Source organism: Girardinichthys multiradiatus, chromosome 8 (genome assembly GCF_021462225.1).
Source record: "Girardinichthys multiradiatus isolate DD_20200921_A chromosome 8, DD_fGirMul_XY1, whole genome shotgun sequence".
NCBI classification, from domain to species: Eukaryota; Metazoa; Chordata; class Actinopteri; order Cyprinodontiformes; family Goodeidae; genus Girardinichthys; species Girardinichthys multiradiatus.
The window spans coordinates 40,120,689-40,137,951 of NC_061801.1; the positions used below are offsets into that span (position 1 = coordinate 40,120,689).

General features: G+C 40.5%; 1 protein-coding gene across 6 annotated transcripts in view; it reads right to left on the minus strand.

The window, feature by feature from the left end:
- LOC124872883 (transcription factor 4-like) overlaps positions 1-17,263 on the minus strand; it is a 272,600-nt gene that overhangs the window by 108,104 nt on the left and 147,233 nt on the right. For 5 of the 6 annotated variants that reach the window (XM_047373296.1, XM_047373299.1, XM_047373298.1 and 2 more), the window contains 2 exons: positions 7,288-7,414; positions 5,860-5,909 (listed from right to left, as the gene is read on the minus strand). In XM_047373296.1, the coding sequence (XP_047229252.1) occupies positions 5,860-5,909; positions 7,288-7,414 (177 nt within the window). Of the gene's footprint in view, positions 1-5,859; positions 5,910-7,287; positions 7,415-9,391; positions 9,470-17,263 lie in introns of those variants that run through there. The other variant, XM_047373301.1, reaches the window with a different exon arrangement.

Below are 17,263 nucleotides of genomic sequence, written 5' to 3' on the forward strand. Positions count from 1 at the left end.
GGCCTGACTCTGTGTCTACCTGTGACACCTTTCTGGAGAGAAGCATCATCCAAGCTTCTGCTGGCAACAACTTAATGCTAACCTTCTACAGATGATCCACATGGCCCTGTCTTTTAGTGTTTAACCCTTTCTCTCTCCTAGACATGGCTACTGACTGAGCTTCTACTGTGACTAACTCTATGTGCTCTCTTTCAGACTCTAACCTTGAAAACTGGATCAGAGTTTATCTGTTCTTTCTTTCTAGATGAAACGACTAAAGGAGCTACATCCATTAACATTTACTTTTCCTTCCCATAGAAAGTACCCCTGGATCAGTGCTTCTTTGTTCTTTTTGTGTCTCTGCTCTGTTCTCTCAAACCCCCAGTGGGTCGTGGCAGTTGGCCGCTCACACTGAGCCTGGTTCTGGTTCTGCTGGAGGTTTCTTCCTGTTAAAAGGGAGCTTTCCTCTCCACTGTCGCTACATGCATGCTCAGTATGAGGGATTGCTGCAAAGTCAACGCCAGTGACTGTCCACTGTCTCTACATGCTCATCCAGGAGGAGGGAATGCTGCAAGTCACTGACTGGATGCAATCTGCTGGGTTTCCTTAGATAGAAAAACCTTTTATCCAATTTGAATAAAAAGCTAACTCTGACTGCACTGTTCAATGGTTACGATTAATAGGAATGTATGAACCTGACAGTTGTGAAGTGTCTTGAGACGACATGTGTTGTGAATTGGTGCTATATAAATAAAACTGAACTGAACAATTATTTCAATTTTGCTCAAGTTTGAAATATGTTACACCTAACAATTAATTTACTACAAAACTAGTGATTGCTAACAGTAAGTAAACTCAATTGCCAACGGTAACTATACTAGATTGCTAGCAGCAAGTATTCTAGTTTACTGTATACAATGCAGGTTGTACAGTTTCTAACTAACACGAAGCATACTTGGTTGCTTCCTCTTCATCAGACCGTTGTACAACAACAGTGTCTTCAGTCAGATGCTTCTTCAGATCTGCTGTAAGACAGACCTACAGGAGATCCTTCCTGCCCACAGCCATCAGCATCTACAACAAAGAAACCTGCAGAATATGAACTGCAACTATTCCCAGTGGGATTAATAAAGTATTTTTGAATTGAACTGAACTGAATTTAAATATATTAGATCGTTAACAGTGTGTACACTAGATTGCTAAATTAGTATAGTAGGTAGCTAACAGTAGTTATACTTGGCTGCTAATGGTAACTATACTAGACTACTAACAATTAGTATACCTGGTTGCTATTGGTACATCTATTAAATAGCTAACATTAAGTATACTAGATGGCTCACAGTGCCTGTACTATTGCTAACAGTGAGTATAGTTGGTAGCAAATGCTACGCATACTTGGCTGCTAACGGTAATACTACTAGATTGCTAATGGTAGCTATACTAAATTGCTAAAGTGAGTGTAGCAGAATGCTAAAAGAGTGTATAGCTTATAACTAACAGTGAGTATACTTGGATACTAACAGTTACTATTTTGGATCACTGATGTTGAGTATGCTAGATCAGTAACAATAACAATACTGATGGCTAACTGTGAGTAAACTAGATTGCTAACAGTGAGTACACCTGACAGGTAAAAGTGGGCATAGTGGTAAGCTAAGCGAAAGCCTACCTGGTTGTTAATGGTAACTATACAAGATCACTCATAGTGAGTATACTTGTTAATTACTAAAGGTGAGTATTCTGAGATTTCTTTGTACTTAATCGTAAAAAATGTCTGGAAGCCAAGGTTTAAGAAACACTGGAGAGCTTAAGACAAACAGTTGAAAATAAAACATACTCCAGTTAGCTATAAGGCTAGCTGCAGGATATTTACTGGAATAAACTATTGACTGTTGAACGTGATATAACGGACAGTAGAGACACTTAAACTGTAATCATCCCCACTGATATGGGAACATTTCCATGAAAAATAAAATTTAACCAGGCACTTTGAGGAGGTTCTGATGCTGGGGGACGGTACGTTGAATTGCGTGGGTTAATAGACCTAACACGAACTGAATTTATCCTCTTGCAGTGTAGGCATACTTGAGCTTGGACTACAAAATCGCAGCGAGAAATAAATGTGGCGGATACGTGAAATTTATCAGCCAGAAGTCCATGACTTTATTTAGCTGTTCTACAGCAAATACTGTGATGTAACAGTTGGAAAAACGAAGCACTGAGAGGTGTATTCCTCTCCTTCGTCCCTAGTCTGGTTTAATGGCCTTTAACACCACCTTTTTTACTTTTTGTTTTTCCAAAGCTACATGGCGAGTTAGTTCTGACTCCCTGTCCGATGACGCCATGGCAAAAGTGTGGGAAATGTAGGAATTTGTCACCAAATTGGTACGCTTGACTGCGAAGCCGCGGACAGTGCACCCTGAGTCTGCGCGGAGTCTACGCTGCTCACAGTACGCCCGACTATGTTTTGCTTTTAATAATAAATAAAAAACAAAAAACGCTCAAAATTAAATCATAACCTTTAGGCCAGTGATAAAACAGAAAGACAGACAATAAATGAAAATACATTTTGTCTCCATGTTTCTCCTGCTGGCAACAGGTTTGGAGGTTGGACCTTTTGAGGGAGGAGCAAAGGAGATCAAACTGGAACCAAACAGAAAGATCCGGTTCAAAATCAAACAGCTCCAAAGACTTCACTAAATCTCTACATTAACATACTAACACCAGGAATTTCATTTGAAAGGTTTTTCACAATGGGACACAAACTATAAAAACAATCCGACTATAACCTATCTAAATATATGGGAACAACTAGTTTTTACTAACCTCCATAATTTTACAAAGTTCAGTGATTATATCACTGAACTGGGTAGAGCAGCCAAAAGATTACTGGAATAAAAAAGGTATTTGTTAAAAAGGCGACTCAAGTGTTGACTAACTGTTTGATCATTTAATGTGTAAAAAATATGTAATCAGACACAAATATAAAGTTTTGTGCCAATTCTGGTATTTTGAAGAATAAAATAAAAAAAATAGTCAAACTTAATAACATAATTAGAAAATAAATTCAAGAAGAAGAAACACACGTTTCCAAATGTACCACCTAATAGTTAGGTGATAGTAGGTAATACTAAAAAAAAAAAAATATATATATATATAAAGCATAAATTCTCACTTTATCGTAAACGGTAAGTATGTTTCTGTTTCTGAGATATTCCCTCCATAAGTCAAGAGGTGGGTAGAATAGCCAGAAATTGTGCTCAAGTAAGAGTAGTGATACTTCAAAGTAGAAGTAAAAAGTACGGTGTAGTTAAAGTACTTTTAAAAGTAAATGTAAGTAGCTCCTCCCCACGTCTGACTGTCATGATCCTGGTTTTTTTGTGTGTAAATATGAGTGCGAGTGGTGCCTCTCCCTAAAGGATCTCTGCTAAGGGGTGTGGACAGCAGGACTCACACCTGTTTGCAAGTCTCCACCTGTCTGCTGGTGATTTAAGGTGCTCCTGATCATCCATTACTGGCCTGATGTTCAGCTTTTGTGGTAGGCTTCAAGCACACGTATCCTAGAGCACATTTCTAGAGTGTGTTTGTTGCCTCCTTCTCCAGGTGATCATTCTTGTCTCCGTGTTTCCAAGTTAATGACCTTTGGTCGGCTCCCACGTCCAGCCAGTACAATTGAGGAAGCTCTCAGCCTCAGATCCACCTGACAATCCTGCCACGGTTGTTCTCTGCAGCCACCTGCCTACCTGCTCTCCAACCAAACACCTCTTAGCCTCAGAGATCTTCCAGAGAAGAGACATAAGTAAAGTTCAGAGTAAAGTTCTGATGAATTTCCTCAACAAAAACTCCAGTTCAACTGTTTCTTCTTACAGTTTCTATAATTACAGACAGGCGACACTGCAGAAGCTTCTGGAAACAAGGTGTTTCTTGAAGTTTAGAAAGTTTACAGCTTTTCTTCTCTTTAAATACACCCATAACAGAGCAGTGATTATGAAAATGAACACCAAACAAGAACTGGTGGCTCTACAGAACCGAGCCACAAACTGAAACCCTGCAAAGCTTTGGGGTCATTTTCTGTTCCCCTGCACAGCCGATGCTCCTGCCAACAAACCAGCAGAAAGTGACAGCAGGAGGCCATCTCCTGGATGTGGACGCCTCAGAGCGTCTGCAAATCCAGAGCAGAGAGATCCTGGAGCCGGGTCAGAACGCTGTCAACACGTGCTCTACCAGGCCGCACCGTTAGTTACACAGACGTCACAGAGAACAAGGTTCTGAGGCTGGAACAACCCCAAAACAAAGCACTCATTATAAAACAAATCACGTCCCAGAACCAGGAGTTTAGAAGAGGAAGAAGCTGCAGCAGAAACCACCCAGAAGCAACGAGATAATGGTCTAAACACAACATTTCCTGCACATGCTCAGTATAGAAAACATTCACAGAGTCTGCGGTGCACTCATTGTTTTTAATAACCTGCATTTGTTGCATGTAGGCAAATGCAAGTCACCATTTTGGATAAATCCATAATTTTTCCAGTTTGCAGCTGGATAACATGGCGCAGGAGGAAGTTGTTTGGCCCCAAAACACCTTCCTAACAGAAAGTCGCATCAGAATTTACTGATGCTTTAATATGTTTGTTTAAGCTTCGTAATGAACAAATCTCGGATTCAGACTGGAGCCTTCCTCTCTTCCTGCAGATTACACTCATCTTTCTCTGCTGTCTGCTCCTTTTCTCATCTCTCCCGCCTTCCTTCCTCCCCCTCTCTCTCTCCTGGCTTTAGTCGGCACAGAGAGGAGGAAGGAAGGAAGGCCGAGGACAAAACGGACTCCCGCCGACACGCTGCATATTCAGCCATCGTTAACGGGTCTTTAACGAGCAAAACTCCCAAAATCTAAACTGTGACAGATCCATAAAACGCTGCATAAAAAGAAGGAAAATATCATTTACCAGTTCAACCTTAACAAGTAAGGAAGAAAAAACATGACCAGGAAATGTTCTATATGGGATCAAAGATAGAGGGAATGTTTCAAATTTAAAACCAAACTGCAGTTAAAGGAGTGGAGAAGGCAAACATGGAAAGCTAAAACCCAAAAACTAAAGTGAAACATCTGCTGCAGCCTCGATGTTTAAACTCCGGCTGAAGAGGAACCGCAAACAACCATCAGATAGAGATGCATTCAGATCCGACAGAACCCGCTGGATTCAAATACACCCTGATTCCTGCAACCATCCAGCAGCAGAAGGATATGCAACTCCAAAAAAATCCACAGGAAAAACTGTAAAACTAGTTAACAATCTGTAATCAACTGTAAAAATGTAACTCTAAAAACATATAACTGTTTAAAATGTACAGCTAATTCACAGCTAAGCCTAAAAGCTAAATAAATGACTGCAAAAACTGTAATTAACTGTAAAAGACTGAAAGTGCTCATGTAAATCATGAAAAAACTTTTTAAAAAAACTGTTTAATCTGTTTAAACATTTTTGTGTAAAAGATGAACAAGAAATGTAAAAATAACTAATGATTTACTGTAAAACTAAAACCAAAAAAATCTAATAACCTATAAAAATTAAAATATAAATAACAGCAAAACCTGTGGTTTAACTTTAAAAAAATATAATTAATTGTAAACAAAAAAAACAAAATCTTTCTGGCCAAGAAATATTTTTCCTCATAAATAAATCAATGAGAAAACTGAAACATGTCCCTTAACCAGATTGAGGGTCATAATTTACTAAATACCTTCAATTCCAGCTTTAAAGCAGCAACCGAAGACAAAAGAGAGTTTCTGTGCAGGAAACATCCCACAGATAAAAATATCAGCACCTTTATTTCCTCACAGGCTCAAAGCAGCAAAAATCACAAAAAACCAGCATCACTTACTGAGGACGGCAAGCCGGGAGGGACCTTCCGCACTTTCTTTGTGTGGACGTCTGGAAGAGAATAAAACATAAAACAATAGATGAGCTTCAACAGGCCAACAGGCTTTTATTTCCTCCATTTTTTCCCACCGCCGGAGGGAATTTTACAAAGAAAGCTTTTAGTGCAAACAGCCGCGGCACAATAAGATGCAGAAAATAAAAAGCCCAAGCACAAAAAGTGGCCAGCTTTGGCATATTTATATTAGTTTTCAGGGTTTCTCTAAAGGAGCTTTCCTTTAACTCAGAAGGTGAGGCCGTGTTGATTAAATCAGGTGGGTTTTTAGTGTGTGTGTCAGGGGGGTCGGTGTGTGTTTGTATTGTCTGAAGGCTGAAGCTCCCAAGGCTGCACCACAGACATTCAGGTCCTGTTTTTAACAATATCGGATCAAACACGGTTCATCTCCAACGCCTCTGACCCGCCTGGGCACCGCTCCACAGAACCATTGGCTGAAGGATGAACATTTAGGTCCAGGAAGGATAGAAACCTGAACCAATAACCTGAACGTCTCGTGGGATAACCCGGGATAAAACTGCATCGTGCAGGATTCTGTCAAAAATACTAAAAACACCATTTAAACAACAGCTTAATATGTTTTACCGAAAAGGAACTTTTTCTTATTATTATTTATCGTGGGAGGCAAATTTGAATAAATGCACTCACAACAATAAATAAAATTAAAGTTATCCAAAATTAAAAATAAATCCAGATTATGTCAAAATGTCAAACCTAAATATAGAGATAATCTATAAGGTTGAAAAGAAATGTATTAATCAAACACAAAAAAATAATAAAAAAATAATAAAGAGATATGGATATAAGGTAACTAAAATATGTAAAACAAGAATGATACAGAATAAAACTAATACATAAAAAGAACTGCAATATAAATCAACAAATATAAAATAAAATCCCAGATATATAAAGTCTGAATATTGAACTGAATTTTGTATCTAATATCAAATAAAAGCGTTTTTATTCTAAAAAAACAAATTATGAATTTAGCTTTAAATTAAAAACATGTTCCAGATTCATCTCTGTTGGTTGTTATGTGTAACTGGATCGGTTCTCTCTTTTAGAATGCAAAGAACCGACTGAACCGGACTCTGAGGTCCACAAAGCAGCAGCAGCCTGAAGAGAGAAGGTCCTTCTGCTCATTCTTCACTGTGATTCTGATCCAAACTGGAGTCATTATATCAGGATTTAAAAGTAAAAACATTCAAACAATAAAAAAGGTTTCAAATAAAGAAAGAGTTCTGCAACAGAGAAGCACCATAAAAGTCCAAACAAACCAGAACCCTTCATTAGGAAGCATTAGTTAGCCACGTAAAACGTCAGTGACCTCCTGGTTCTTCATGCAGAAACCTCTGTTGTGACTGAACATCTCCTCACCCATGGTGTCCATGTGCAGCGTTCTCCTCCGCGGGTTGGAGCCGTAGTGCTGGTAGTATTGACCCGCCGGCTTGGTGGGCGACGTTGCACTGGGGCTCCCCAAACCCAGCTCACCCCCCAGCGCAGACTAGTGGAAAACAAGCAGAACATGCAAGAAAAACAGACGGAGTGTTAGTCCAACTGATGATAAATCGAGACCCAGTCAGTCTTAACAGAACCACATGAGAAACAGAACAATGGACCCAATAAATCTGCTGTGGCATCAAACAGACTTTAGAGTCAGAATTTTCTCATGAATTAATAAAAATCTCCTTAAAACCAAGAATTTCCTCCTGTTTAACTTTAGAGTTTTAATCCAGAACAAAAACCAGACACAAAGAATTTTGAGATAAAATCATTTTTAATTATTTTAATTAATTATTTAAAAACACTGAAAACTAGAATTGTCTCCCTGAAACTAGAGTTAAACGCCAACGTTTCTGTGGACTCGTCGCAGGACAAATCGATCATTTTGGGCTTTATTTATCAAAACCGGACTTTTTCCAGGAATGATTTTTACAAACAAACACTGGTTCAAAAAGGTTGACTTTATTGTGATTATCTTCTTACACACAGGATCAGATATATAAATACACACCCTCTAATGTTTGGTCAGACATCCGGTAGCATGCAGCGCATCGACTGCAGGCTTTTTGTAGCCGTCAACAAGCTTCTGGATTTGTCCTGGGAGGATATTGTGTTCTAAGGTTGAAAAGCCTCACTTTGACCCATCTAAACATTCTTCTCACCGTGGTCGAAAAGCTCAATGTTTGTCTCGTCACCATAACGTTTTTCCAGAAGACATTTGTCCTGTCCATGTGGGGAACCTTTCATTTCTTGGTCAGCATCTAAATCAGTCCATGGGAATGTTAAACCTTCTTCAGTTTGGACCGTAACGTTGGTGCTCCAGCAGTGTCCATCTCAGAGCAGGCTGGTTCCTGGGCTGCTCCTGAACATCCTAACCAGCTTCCTTGCATCTAAGGGAAACAGTTTGGATCTTCTTCCAGACTTTGGTGAAGTGGTGACACATCTGGAGAACTCATACTAAAATATATCAGTTTTTAACGGCTGATCTTGGAATCTGCAGTTAATCAAGTTTTTTAAACATCATTTTCTTCCTGGAGAAAACACCACGAAACGGAAATGAAGGAAATCTAAACTAACGTTTCTTTTAGTTTGAATAAATCTCCAAATAGATAAAAACCAGGTTCACCACTTATTGAGCATTAAGAATTTGTGCAGAAACACAAATATAATTTTTATTTATTTATGTAAATGTAAATAAATTCAGACAGTGAAGGGTTCAGTATGCAAGTAAGTATGCAAGAATGGCCCCACAGCATGATACTCCCACCACCCTGCCTAACAGTTGGTACATTGTTCTTACGTTTGAAAGCCTTTCCTCAACTCTTCCATGAAAACCTCTAACAGCTAAATCTGTCTCATCGGACCATCAAACTGTTCTCCAGAACACATGTCCAGTCTAATATTTATAGACTTGACTGGACAAATGCTGCAGAGTCCATAAATCACGTCTTCCAAGTCTAAACAAGATCTGGACAAAAACATGTTCTATCTGACTCTGAACCACTGTCTAAAAATTAAAGAACAGAATTAAATGACAAATGCTTTTGCTCTACATCCAGGACAAGGTGCGTTTTGTGGTTCAGGTGTTTTCCTCTGCATGCCTGCCACCAGAAGCAACAGATAGCTTTTAGGAAACACACATTTACAACATTTAATAACATAAATTACGCCATTAATCTACGCTGCGAGACAATTAGAGACTTAATCAGGCCGCTGGTATCTTACAGACCTTCATCTACTGGTTAAGTCCAGATTTTAGTCTCCATAATAGCTCCAGTTTGGGTCTTTTTGAACCTTTGCACCTAATTCCTGCAAACATTACATCTGGTTTGCATGTTAATATCTAGACCATCAAAGAAATAAAACCTTCCATAAAAGTTAATTACAGCCTCAGAAAGGTTAATAGTCTTGAATTTCAGGCCGATCCTACCTGAGTTCTCTGTAACCCAGCAGAAACTCTGCGTTTGGGGGTATTTACCTCCATGAGAGCGACTCCATGTTGCTCAGCGTGGAGACGTTCATCTCCCGACTCAGCCTAACTCCTTCCTCTGCTCTCTCTGTGAGCCGCAACTCTGTTTACGGCTCAGAGCACACACACACACACAAACACACACACACACACACACACACACACACAGTCCCGCTAATTAAGTTCAGTGATTTCTGCAGCAACAAGTGGCATCTGGGCTGATTCAGGGAGAGAGAGGGGTTTCTTTTTTTATTTAAAGTGGCACAGAAAGTTTGGTGGAGGAGGAAAGAGGTGAAAAAGAAGCTGTCTCTCTCTCCTCCCTTAAATAGACTCCACTGACATGTCTTTTTCCCAGCTCCTCGTTAAGTAATTAGCGTGTGGTGTGTTTCAGGCGGAGGAGTGTGTTTAGACTCTGGGTGAGGGGGTTGTTATTTCTTTTTCCTCCTGATCTGAATTTTCATCAGCGAACCTGTTCCGTCTGCGGTTGAAAACAAAAAGTTAGCTCGGCTCTGCCGGGCCGAGGAGACTTTTCTCATGCTAAACAGGGCCTAAGTAGGCCAATTACAGGGCCGGCCTTGGCCCCGGAGGCTTAAAACAAAAGGGTCCTTGTCTTCAATAAAGTCAGTCACACACACTGAGAGGGAGTCAGACACAAAGGCACACAGTCACGCACTGTTTCAGCCGTCCCGGTGGGTTTCAGTGTGTGCCCGCCATCAGGGGGCTAAAAGGAGGTTCCCACTAAAACAAAAAGGGTCTTATTGATTGTGGTCGCCTTTCTTTCTTTTATTCTCCAAAAACTCAAGCGTCAAGCCAGGTCTCCACGGCAACTAGACGGGTTGCAGAAGGAGGACGCCCGTCTGCAGCTTGTTACCTGCAGGTCTCCACATGGTAACATGAGAACTATGAGCTACTTCCAGAAAGTTTGGTAACTGCTTCTGCATTTTGTCACTTCAGTCTGTTTTAGTGGGATTTTATGTGAAACAGCAGGACAGAGTCGTCCACCGTTGTAAAGTTGAAGGAAAATGATGAATGATTTTTTTAATTTTGCCTAATAAAAATCTAAAAAACATCACCTGTACTTGTTTTCAGTCCTTTTTGTCCGATACCCCTAACTAAAATCCACTGCCAGTGTCCCACAGATGTCACCTAATCCAGATGTTCCGTTAAGGTTTGTTGTTTAAAGAAGACCAGAAGAAGTCCTGTTTACAGTTTGTAGGAGACACATGGAAAAAGGTGCTCTGATCGAGGACACCCTGATTAAACTATTTAGCCTACATGCAAAACACAAAGTAGAGAAAAAATGAAACTCCAAACACACACCCCCATGGTTAAAACATGGTGGTGGCAGCATCATGCTGTGGGGATGCATTTCTTCAGAAGGGACAGGAAAGCTGGTCATAGTTGATGGGAAGATGGAAGGAAATAAATCCTGAAACAAAACCTGGGAAACAGAGGCCCATATTTCTTAACCACTCTTTAAAATGGGAAAGACAGGAGAACATGACATTTAAGTCAGGCAGATTATGGGATGCTCTTCATAAGTCATAATTCACCTAAACCTTTCCATATCTGCAGTCAGAGCAATAATTACACGTTTAAAACAATTAGAACAGTGACAAACAAGCTGGAGGAGGACCCAAGTTCATCTTCTCACCGTGTTCAGTGAAGGGGACAACAAAGGAGGTCAAAACATCTCCAACGAGGTGCATCTTGGGATTACAAAGACTCAAAAACAACCATCTACATGTCAGTTGGTTTTATTAGGAGGCTTGCCAAGAAGCAAGATCATTTTCCAACCATCACAAACATAACCATGTGGAGCTTTAAGACTCAGACTGAACCTTTAAGTCACAAAAACTCCAGGTGGGTCTGCAGTGAAACCTACAAGTGAATAGTTGGAGAAGCACCTAATGCTCAGTATAGGTGTGGTAGTGAATCTGTGATGCTGTGGGCTGGTTTCTTTGCTAGAGTTCATGGATTCATGAATTCTTTGAGGAACCAGGACATTTTAAAGGAAAACCCTGAAAATGGGTCGTCACTAGATCTTTCAGCAAGACAATGATCCAAACCATCTGAACAGATCAACACAGAAATGGTTTAACAGACGCAAAATCAACCTTCTTCCATCTTCTCAGCCTCAAGAACTAAATCCTACAGAAAGGCTGTGGGCTGAGCTGAAGAGAAGACAACCTTAGAGAGGACCAAGGACTTTCTCTGTAAGCTCCAACCTTCGGAGATGTTAGAGAAGAAATCGTGCAAATTAACAGTCGGGTTGCCAGATTTAAAACTCTTACGTCAAAATGTTCACTGAATAGATTTAGTCAAATTAAAGGTAGCATCTTTATACATTTTTCAGTTTTAAAATATGTTGCTGCAATAAAAGCCAAATTGTTTTCAATGTTTTCCACACATCTTTACTAGGAGTGCCAGAATCTGAAATTAAGAGACTTTATTGATCAAATCTTGACCCGACAACCCGGTCAGTACTCTTTCTGATAAACCTCCACATCTTGATTCTTCGTCCAGTCTTCCTGCCGTCGTACCGGCTGCTTTTCTCCGTGTGGAAGCAGCCTCCGGGCCCGACTCCCTCAGGAGTGAGTGTGTCAGCTGGAGCGAAGATGCTGTACAGGTGCGCCGCTGCCTCGCCAGCACTTCCTGGTAATTAATGACTCCTTCCTGCCTCCCTCCTTCCTCTGTCTCTCATGGCTGCGACGTTGGAAATTGATGACACGTGAGCGTTTGCTTTTTCAGTCACACGAGGACGGAGGGTGGAGCGGGAGGGATGGAGGAGACAGAGAGAAGGTAGCCGAGGAAATGCTGCTTGTGTTGAACTCAGTCAGCCATCCATCATGGAGGAGACTTTATTTTGTTATCTCTGCCTCCGTTCTACATGCATTTAGTTTAATGCATCATGTGATTCCTTCTCTCTTCCCGAGCGTCTGTCCTCCTTCCTTCTTCAAGTTCTGCATCTTCTTCATATTTATCTCTCCACTTGTGGTTCTGTGCATGTCTGTGCATCTCTCCCTCTCTCTCTGGTGATCTATCTTAGTTAATATCGTCTCTATGAGCAGCTGGGTACCCAGTCAGCTCTGTGAGGAACATCTCCAGGTTGTGTGTCTCACACGGAAACAGACACACAATGAAGGGAAAACACAAGAAGCATTAGACTGCACATTTATTTATTATTGGGAAATGGACTTCTGGTTCTGGTTTAGGCTTGTTGACCACTCAGAGTTTGGACCGTTGGAACGTGTCTCCTTCATTTAGTTCCTCTTGGTCCATATGAACTCACTAATAAGTAGAGTAGAAAAATTGTTTTGTCTGTGAACCACCTGACCAAGGTTCTCCATCCATCCATCCATCCATCCATCCATCCATCCATCCATCGTCTTTTTATCCAAGAGTTTATCATTGAAGAACAAGTTGAGTATGAAAACCCAGATCTATTCCCAGTGACCCTCTCCAGATCCCTCTAGGTGATTCCACTAAATATGTATTGGGATCCTCCAGAAAGAGATGGATATGGATAAGTGGATTCATCGATGGATGGACAGAAATAAGTTAGAGGACTGGAATGTCTGTGGAAGAAGGTTAAGGCAGGAAGAAACATGGATGGTTTGGACCGTCATCAGCAATAATGTGGAATTGTCTCTGGGGTTGCGTGAAGAAGGAGGGGCGTCAAAAAGCAAAGCTCTGGATTTATTAATCCCTTCAGACTCTCATCTATGGTCAGGAGATTTGAATAACGGCAGGAAGGATAAGATTCGGAATCCAGGCAGCTGAAATGAATTTTGGGATAAAGGAAAACTTAAAAATTAGCTTCCTCTGCGGGGCGGCATGGGTCAGGTTAGGAAATGAGGCAATGGCTCCAACATGCAGAGAGAGAATGATATGAACCCTGAGATACTGAGGTAGTTCAGGCATCTGTTTGGCATCCATCCTTTGATGCCTTCCTTTGGATGTTTTCCAGGCATGTCCCACTGCCAAGGTGCCCAGGAAGACGTAAAACTCTGAAGGCCTCAGAATCACCAAGAGGAAGTAGCGAGTCACTGTCCTCAAGAACCTCTAGTTTACTAGTAGACCTGTTACCTCCTAGACTCAGCCTCAGATTAAGCAGATGATAAAGTATAAGAGAAAATAAATCAAATAAGCTTTTGACTGCAGTTGTTAGAGATCTATCACAGTTAAAATTATGGGTACTGTTTAGGTCAACCATCTCCAAGAATATGTGACAGATTAAAAGGGTTTATCCATTAATGTTCAAAACACTGATAGATACATCCCAGAACAAGCCAACCGAAAATCCAGCAAAATGCTGTAGAAAAGGACTCACTTCAACAAGACATCTTCTTCCATCTTCCGACCGTTCCACACGCTAACAACCAATCACACGCACACACCGAGCAGTTCAAAGCATTTCTCCTTAATTAGCGTTCAACGCTTGGCTTGACAAATAAATAGTGATCATTTAAGAACACTTAGAGAGGAATCAGACAGCACATTACACCTCACAATATCTGGCAGCATCCTAAATGCAATTAAAAGGATGGAAAGCATGGGGTGGGGGAATTAAAGATGAAGGGGAAAGACACGGTTTGGAGAGAGGAGGCAGGGAAAAGCAAAGGAGGAAATATAAGGGGACAGGAGCGGAAAAGAGAGGAAAAAACAATTAGGCAAGTGTTTGGTGAGATGGAAAGGTAAAAATTACAAACATACAAAGTATGACGTATGACAGGAGATAAAGGATAACAATGGAAGGAAAGGAAAACCACAAGGAGACGAGGAATCATGCACAAAAAGCAAAAGGGGTTTTGAAAAAACAAATAATAAAAAAAAACGTACATTTAGTTTGAGGGAAATAAAAAAACAAGAGTTTTAAATCGGATGAAGGAAGCCAAGAAGGAACAGGAGATAAATGAATAAATGATCGATGGGGAGACAGATGTACATTCAGAGATGAAAGAAGAATGAAAATTATGCTTCCCAGTGGTTTCATCTTGAACCAATCAGTTCCAGGAAAGCAGCCTTGAATTTGTTGCTTCGCAGGAACAAACACACATAAAATTAAACAAAATGAGTTAAAAAAAATAACAAAACAGGTGAAAATAAAATATTAGCACAACAAAACTAAAGAATTTAATTATAAGGGGAACCAACACAGCCTCTTCCCAAAAATCCATCATGCTTCATTTTCAGTCCCAGTTAGAAATGTGGAGCCACCAGGCTGTGGCAGAGCTACGCTCTTATTTTTAAAGACTATTTGTGGGTTTTATTTTGAAATTAACTTAATTCTGATTTAGAAGATGTAATCACAGATAATGTGATTACTGAAGTTAAAAAAGGTTTAACAGGACAACCATGAAGCGGCTGCCAGACTAGAAACTAGGAGAGCGCTGAGTCACTGGTTGCTATGGTGATTCCCCCCTTTAATGGGAAACAAGGACAGAGTGGATTTCAAGAGTTTAAAAGTGTTTTCAAGCCCATAGTTGGTTTATTATGGTCAGAAATAGTTCATGAGTTTGTTAATTTGTATCTTTTTCTGATGGTTCGGTTTTTTCACAGAGAGAAAAGTCCAAGCGAACCAGAACCAGTCACTGCAAACCAGGCGAGATGACAGATTAAAGATAGCCTCAATGTCCTGTTTAAAACAAATAAATCAGAGGTCAAATATGATGTGAATGAATTTGGGTCTGGGTGCATCCACTCTACACTCTGGGCTGATTTGACTGATAATGGAAAAGTCACACAGCTGTGGAAACACACTGGGTGAAAGACGACTAAAATACATGTGATGTATAAACTGTACATGTGGAGATAAAACTGTGCTCAAAAAACTAGTTTAAAGCATAACATTTCTGGGTCAGAATGTGACATATCTAAACTAATTTGTGGGAAAATCCAAGAAAAATCATAGAACATAAACTGTCTTCATGTACAATCCATAAAAGTTACCAAAATGCACCTTCAGTCAGGTGAAGTCCGACGTTTGATGACAGATTTAAACTTTAAACGGCATTACTACTGTAAAATGTTGGTGTGTTTCTCATCCACTTTACAGTTCTACACCATTTTGTGTTGGTCTGTCACACTAAATCCCAATAAACACATTAAAGTTTGAAAGATGACAAAATGTGGAAAAGTTCAAAGGATGTGAATACTTTCGCAAGGCTCTGTAACTGAGCTGTTTTCCAACCTGAGTGAAGATAACTAGCGAACAGATCCAGCACTCAGATGTTGTCCTTTAATAAAGAAAGTCTCATATGAATCTGCTTGAAATGTCCAGAACCCGAGGCGCCTTCCCGGCTCATTTAAAGGCAGATGAAGGCCTATGGGGATCCAGGAGGTTCTTCCTTGGTCTGTCACAGATAAGGATCCAAAGGAGGGAACTGATGAAGGGAACACATGAAAAATATCAACTGACTCTTCCTCATCTCGAAGCTGGATGGTTTAGGTGTGCATGTGATGTGTCGGTGTGAGCCTGTATTATTACGAGCTGTGTGTGTGTGTGTGTGTGTGTCAGCTCTGCAGTGTGGATGTGACAGCTCAGTTCTGGTCGCTGTCTGTTACCAGCTGTTGAAGCTCGCTCGTGGTTTCTGTGTGTGTAACGTGTGACAGCGCAGCGTTTGATGTTCGACACATCAGAGAGAGGAGAGGGTTAAAGCCACTGACAGAGGAGCTCCCCGTGTCGCCTCATGATGCCTGACAGAAACTTCTTAAACAAACTGAGCTACCTCCTGCATGAAACAATCTGATCTTCGGACCTTTTGCTACTGACTAAACACGCCTACCCTCAGGTTCTTCTCAGGGCTGGACTACTTGTTCTGTTTAGGAGTATTCTGTAACACTTACATATGTTTTTAGTTCAACTTTATAAGCCATGCCCTCATCTGATTTCTACCTGACCTGTAGAAGTACAAAAATCTCTTAAAAAGAACCTGCCTGATGACATGAAGTAGCCAAAAGATCTCAAAAAGCATCACATCACGCAAATGAGAAACAAAGTCATTGACATTCATCAGTCTGGAAAAGGGTTCCAGCTCCATGTCTAAAGCTTTGGGCCTCTAGAGAACCTCAGTGAGAACCATCATCCTCACATGGAGAAAACTTGGAACATTGGCGAACCTTCCCAGGAGAGGCTGACCTACAAACATTACTCCAAGAGCTCATCAAGACTCATCCAGGAGGTCCCAGAAGAACCCAGAACAATACCTAGAGCTCTGCAGGCCTAACTGGCTCAGTTAAGGTCAGAGGTCATGATAAAAGAGAGACTGGGGAAAGATAGCCACCATCTGAGAGTTCCAAGGCCAGAACCACTGCTAACCCAAAAGAACACAAAGGCCCGTCTCACGTTTACCAAAAAACACCTTTATGATCCCTAAGACTGTTGAACAAATATTATGTGGACAGTTTAAAACAGCCTTTGGTGCCGCTTACTTTTTCACATAAGACCAGCCTGGTCAAAAGAAATTTGTGAAGGGGCAAATGGCTTTCACAAAGTAGTAGTTGTAATTATCAAAATTAACAGACATACTTACATCACTCTGTGGGGAATACATCTATATGACTTTCACAAATGTAATTATATTATTAAAATTAATTTACTTTTTGAAGATATTCTAATTTATTGATAAAATAAGCTTTCAGTTCATTTGCTCTTGAAAATAATTTTTATAATTTATTATTTTTATCAAAAATGTGTGACAGTATAACTCTTGAGAAGCCGGTCGGATTGAGGATTGCGGAGGGTTACAAGGTCATTTCCTTCTTTCCTTTCTCTCTCTTCAGAGATAAATATTATTCCCAAGACTAAGACTTCTCAGACAGCTGCCAATCTTCCCGGCAGATTCAGCCCAATGTCAGAGCGTGAAGCTCAGAGAAATG